At 36.1% G+C, this 6,606-nt stretch overlaps 1 protein-coding gene across 1 annotated transcript; it reads left to right on the plus strand.

The window, feature by feature from the left end:
- Positions 1-2,895: 2,895 nt before the first annotated feature.
- Positions 2,896-6,406, plus strand: LOC104221459 (V-type proton ATPase subunit G 2). The gene is made up of 4 exons (XM_009772533.2): positions 2,896-3,027; positions 4,526-4,639; positions 5,494-5,594; positions 6,030-6,406. The coding sequence occupies exons 2-4, from the start codon at positions 4,549-4,551 to the stop codon at positions 6,171-6,173; spliced, it is 336 nt and encodes a 111-aa protein (XP_009770835.1). The 5' UTR covers positions 2,896-3,027; positions 4,526-4,548; the 3' UTR covers positions 6,174-6,406.
- Positions 6,407-6,606: the final 200 nt, after the last annotated feature.

Here is a 6,606-nt window from a genome sequence, read left to right on the forward strand (position 1 = left end):
ATGTTAGAAACCTGCAAATTGTTCAGTTTTAATGGTCTGTCAGTTTAATACTAATATACCACTAAGCTAATGAATAAAATAGGGATCAATAGTGGGAGTGATAATATGTTAAGTGCCTTTAGTGGCTGGAAATCAGAAATAGCATGGGGTTTAATTTTAAAAATAGAAATGGCCAGTTAAAAGACTGACATGTTTTTGAATTAACTAGTGAAAAAGGTACTACTTGAGTTGGCTTAGTGACTTTACTAGTGGAAAATCAGTAACAGCATGGGTTTAATGATAAAAAGGTAGAAATGCACATGAGGAGGGAATAAAACAGGCTGAAAGTGAAATGTTTGAATAAAAGAATGGCCAATTCTAGTCTTTAAATAGACTGGATTTTGGACAAGAAAGGGAGGGAGAGAGTGGACTGAATTTTGAAAAATCAAAATTTGAGAGCAAAAAAAAGAAAAAGAAGCTGAATTTTTACTTTAATAATATCAGGCTGCTTTTCTTTGAGAGTTGTTCAAAAATCAGTAAACTACTGTTGTCTTGTACCTGTCTCTCTTCTGCTTTGACTGTGATTGCATTTTGGTGTTGATGGATTTCAATCGGTTACTGGGTTATTCTACTGATCATTTACTGGATCTGTTGGTTTTGCTGTGTTGCTGAACCTGTTGTTGCTGTGTATTTACACTACTGCTGCTTCTACTGATCTTCATCATCTTTCCTTGCTTTCCAAATACCAGGTACACAAACTGATACACTGGTACATCTTGTAAGCTACTCGAAGCATGAATGCAAAAATGGGAAAGATTTGAAGCTGTAGTTTAATGTAGTCTTTTCTTTCTTTTACTGTCTGCACTTAGAACATTCTATGCGCTGCCCATATAAACTCTGGTTATATACTGAATCTCGGTTGTATATATGTTAGCTAGTTGCCTTCACTAGAATCAGGTAGTTGTTGGTTATGTATAACATGGACACTATCCTATAGCAGTTTAAGTTGTAAACTTCTTCCCCGTAGGCTTTTAGTTTAAAAGGACTAATAGTGTAGTTGTAACATTCTGCTAGTTCAATTTGTTCGATTAAACAGCATGTTCCAAATACACATCAGGCCTTAGGTTGATTACTCAATAGTTCAAACTATTTTAGTTAACAACTTGCTCATCTAAATTCGTAAAAAATGGGTTTCATTAGGTATCACTTTCATTTCGGATTTTTAAAGTTTGAACATGTGTAGAATCATTTAGCTAAGCCCAACATCTGAATAAGGATGGCACAGGTCCAGTTTTACCCCTTATATATTGGACATGGGCCCATAATTGTTAACCGACTGCCCTTATTGTATCGTTTTCAGATTTAACGACTCACTTTCGAAACTTAACTATAATAACTCGTGAGCATGTAAATAAGTTAGAACTCTTTTTCTTTCATTATAGAGACGAACGAAATAGAAAACATAGTCACTATAGGTCAATCCTTTTAAAATAAAAATGAGGCGTGCCTTGCCAAACAAAAATGCACAAGCTGCGGGGCCCTCTATACGTGTTTGTAAAGTTGCTTAGACTCCGGGACGGGCCGTTTAGCAAAGTTTCACGGCCTTGCCCAAAATAACGATACGCCAATCGCTTAGGGCGCATCTTTAATAAAATTCCCTAAGTATGGGTGTGCATTTATGCAACCCAAATCCAAATCTCAACAGAGTCGAAACGTGTCTATGACCACGGGTACATTGATTGTGACGAGGTTCGAGATACGTTTTCACGACGTTGCAATTCTATTAAAAAATAATAAAAAAAGCGGTTTAAACTTAATAAAAGCACACAAGTTATAACATGTATTAAAATCAGATATTTAGCCATTATAACAATTTAAACGACCGTGCTAGAACCACGGGATCCGTGGGTGCCTAACACCTTCCCTCGGGTCAACAGAATTCCTTACTTAGAATTTCTGGTTCGCAGACTTCATTTGGAAAGTCGAAAATTTCCTCGATTTGGGATTCAAGATAAACCGGTGACTTGGGATACCAAAAGCCAAACCTTTCCCAAGTGGCGACTCTGAAATAAATAAATAATCTCATTTTCGAATAATGTCACTTAAAATGGAAAAACTCCCTCACGCATTTATCTTTCAGGGCAGGTGCGCAAAAAGGAGGTGTGACAACTCTCATAGTATTCGTCATTGTAGGTTTATGTTAATCCAGGTCAAAGATAAGGGGTGGAGCTAGAGTATTAGGTATGGTTTGAACGAACTCTATAGCTTTTGTTTAGATTTGTATTCTATTAGGAAATACATTAAATATGTATAAATATTTAATTACGAGCTTAATAAATAAAATGAGTTATGAGCAAGATCAGAACCCATAAACTTTAAATTATGACTCTGCCATCCAAAAAGTTGAATTATTTAGATATACTTTTTTAAATATGTAATTTTATTTGATTTTTGAAAAACATGAAAATTATATATCCAAATCACAAAAAAAAACTAGATGTTTTGACCGTTGTAATCGAATTCTTTAATACAAAATGAGAGGAGGGAGCAATATTTTCTTTTCGAAAAAAAAATGTTTGAGGAAACCATCCTAGACAATATTAGGCTTCTGTCAGTACTCTATTTTAAGCACGGACTTTTGTCATTAACTTCATTGTTGTGCAACTTCTCGTAATTTAGATTGGAGGAAAAAGAAATCCACATAGGTACCATGTAGGAAAACAAAGGTGGGATATGGAGATTTAATAGATGAGGGGCAAATATGATCCTAAAGTATAAGTGTAAGGATAAATATGTCAAAAAGTATGAAGAAGAATAAATGTAATCTTTTTTGAAGAATATAGCGATAAATATGATCCAGTATAACGGTAAAGATAAATATATCAAAAAGTACAATGAAGAGCAATATACCAAGTAGACGCATAAATATGACCCTTTTCCGCTCCCTAAATCATACACTTCATAGTCTAAACTCTTTCTGCAAAGAACCAAACAAAGGCAAATTCGACTTCCGCTCCACCGATTCCTAAACTCAGTTTCTTTCTACAGGTACTTCTCTCTTCTTCCATTAACTCCTCATCTTCTCTCTCTGTGTGTGTATTTTGATTTGCAATCTGCCAATTTCAGCTTCAATAGATTAGATCTGGATCGGATGATTGTTTCACGTGCTTTGATCTGTGTTTCGTTTGAATTTTACTCCGGTTTTAGTAAAATAACTCGGTCTATGTGAGATTCGCAAATCATAATGAGTTAGAAGGTTTGCAGTTGGTTGACCGGCATTGTGTAAATATACAAATTCTGATGAAAGCGTAATGGATGCAGAGGATTCATGTAGTTAATTATAACTAATTTTGAATTGATGTGATTGATCGACTTGCTTCTGGAAAATGCTTATGCTTTATCTGTTTGACTTGTTGACAATGATATATTTGTTTATTGACGGATCTATTATTTCTATAGAGCGATTTTAGTAGTGACAGAGTCAGAATACTAACAAGGGGATTCAAAAAAATGTAAATTTGCACAATAAGTGACACTTGGCTATCTAGGGGATTCATCAATTTGATATATACAAAAAAAGATGGTTTTGTCCCTGTCGATACACATAGCTATGCTTCTAGATTCTAGGAGGTGTAGCTTGTATGAAGTATCCCTTTTTTGCGTTTGGGATTGGGAAGAAGTGAGGGATGGTTGACAGTTTGCAGTTTCATGTGGTTTTCTGATTCTTTCCCAAGTTAGTTGCTAATGCTCTAGTTTTTCCTTCTTTTGGTAAGCAAGTTTCTTATTTGATCGTAAAGATAATTGGATTTATTGTAGTTTGTTTAGTCGAATCGCAAGAGAGGAGTTAAATTTCATGGGCAGGGTTTCCATTTAGTTGGGCTATTTAAAAAGTTGTAGGAATACCTTGCTTATTACCATTGGGCCAAGAATCTTTTTCCTCCATCAGCTCAAAGCTAACCGTGAGGCATTCGTTACTTCAAATTTTTACCAAGTTCGGAGCTCATAAGTATTTGACCTAGGATTCTTTCATTCTAGACCAGGCTATTGCAGTAGATTGGGAACTGTACTTAATAAACTATAGGATAGCTGAAATTGGAATGACCACCAAAGCTATTACAGGGACATCCCAATTTTTCGCTGGCATAGAATTAGTAATTAAAGTGTGTTACTGTGTTAACATGTGAAATACACGTGTTTTCCCTGTCCCACTTATGATCCATCTCCGTTTAGCTAAATGTTGGCTAGTTCGAAGTTCGTCCTATAAATGTACAACCTGGACTACACACGAGAAAAAGATCCTAGTATGAATCTGGTCCTTAGATTTAATCATGCTGTAAATGAGCTACTTGTGGTTTTTCTTTTCACATGTAATACTTCTAATTTTGGTCTTGACAAAGGCTATAAAAGTTTTGCAAAAAAGACGTCATGGCTGTTCCTTTTACCATATAGTTTCACAGCATGCTCACATTTCTGCTGAATAATTGGTAATTGTGTTCCTCATATATTATCCACATTTTTAAGACACATATTTTCTTCCTTATTGTAGTTCCATAACTATATCAGAGGAGTATGGAATCCAACAGAGGCAGCCAGAACGGAATTCAACTCCTTTTAGGTGCAGAGCAAGAAGCTCAACATATAGTCAATGCTGCCAGGACTGGTAATTGATTTCCCTTTTTTTAGGACGCTAGTTTTCTGATTCTTTTTTAAAATTGGATTTCTGTTAGTTTCACTAGCTGTAGTGCAGCAACCAGGAGACCTAGTTATTAGGCAACATGCATGTGCTATTTCAAGTCAACGGGCCATTGTTATAATTTCCTCCTTCCACATAATAACTTCTATATGCAATTCAGCTTTTTTCCTTCCTGCGTATGTGTGCATGGTAGATCCCTTAAGATCACGTTTTGGTTGTAGTATCACACTTTCTGAACCTATCACTCGGCAGACACTAGTTGCATTCTTAGTGTGGGGTACTTATTGAGGGTTTGTTTTCAGTCTTAACCAGCTCACTTCCAATATTAGGCAAGGTGGATGATTGTCATATGTGATGTACACTGAATAATTAAAATGTACTCCGAATGTATTTTCCTACCAATACACCACTCTTCCTTCACAGTTTTAAGTACACTCCCTTTCTCAACACTCACATAGTATTTCTGATTCAACTGCTACATAACTGCTCAATATGCATCTGTATGTCCAAAAGGGGATCAAAATTCATAAATAGGACATGTCTAGGAAGATGCAAAATCACGCTTTTCTTGTCGTGGATGGATATTTTCAAGAGGTAGATCAAATATGGGCTTAGGGAGCCTAAGTTATTGGATAATGGTAGCTTTCTGGATATCATGCAAAGAGTCAGAACTGTTGCAGACAAAAGCTCATATATTTATAACTTTCTGTCCCGTGTCTATCTTAAAGTATGAGCTGTGGGAATCGTCTCTGAAAGCACTGGGACTGCAATGGGTCAGTTGTATAGACAGGTTCTATTCGTGACTTTCGTATCATGTGCAGGAAAACAGGCTAGAATGAAACAGGCAAAGGAAGAAGCTGAGAAGGAGATAGCTGAATTTCGTGCTTATATGGAGGCCGAGTTTCAGAGGAATGTTGAACAGGTAAATAAGAAACAAAATGTTTTGGGAAAGAAACCCATTTGCATGTTTCTTTTAAAAAAAATGAAATAAGACCAAAAGTTGTCTTTAATTTGCATCCCCCGGGCTGCATTCCTGATCAGTGCCCATAATGTATGTGTTCTCCTCTTAGATCTTGAAAACGTGACTACCTTTTCTGCTCCAGTCTGTTTCCAGCTGGTGGATTTTGGTCGGTATAATTACTCATTTAAGTACACCATAAAAATGAGCTGATTTAGAGAACTGAGATGAGCTTATCTGGAGAGAGATGGACAGTGGAGTTTTCTATAGTCAATTCCAACTTGCTTGGGATTGAGGCGTAGTAGTTGTTTGTCAGGAAGGGGGTGACATAGTGGGTTGTTCAACTTTCTTACTTTACCCTTGATTAAGCATGCTTGTTAATATCTATGTTGTCTACAGACTAGCGGTGATTCGGGTGCTAATGTCAAACGCCTTGAGCAAGAAACATTTGCAAAGATCCAGCACTTGAAGACAGAAGCTGAAAGTATCTCCCACGATGTTGTCCAGATGCTACTGAGGCAGGTGACCACAGTAAAGAACTAAGATCATCCGTGAACTGGATCAAATTTGATTATCATTCTGCAGATTCTTGCTCCATTTGTGTTGTAATTTTATTAATCACTATCGGTTATCTTGGCCCTAGTCGAATAAAAGAACTAATTTACTGATTTTCTCTAAATTTTAGAAGAGAATCCCAGGGTCTTAATACGTTGATTCAATTATTTATTACTAGCATGGAGGTTCATCATCTATATAGAACTTTTTTTTTGTTGACATATTCATGTTTTAAGAAGTGATGCTCCTGTAAGGAGTTTTTGATGCCTTTCCTCCAATTATTATTTTAATCTTTGACGGAGTTTTGATACTCAATTGTCGAGTATCAGCTGTTAAGTAATAGAACAGTAGCAAAAGAAGAGAAAACAGAGGAGACTGAAAACAGAGAGAGAGAGATGAATTCAGATTTTCTTGTAACATG

This window comes from Nicotiana sylvestris, chromosome 5 (assembly GCF_000393655.2).
Source record: "Nicotiana sylvestris chromosome 5, ASM39365v2, whole genome shotgun sequence".
NCBI classification, from domain to species: domain Eukaryota; kingdom Viridiplantae; phylum Streptophyta; class Magnoliopsida; order Solanales; family Solanaceae; genus Nicotiana; species Nicotiana sylvestris.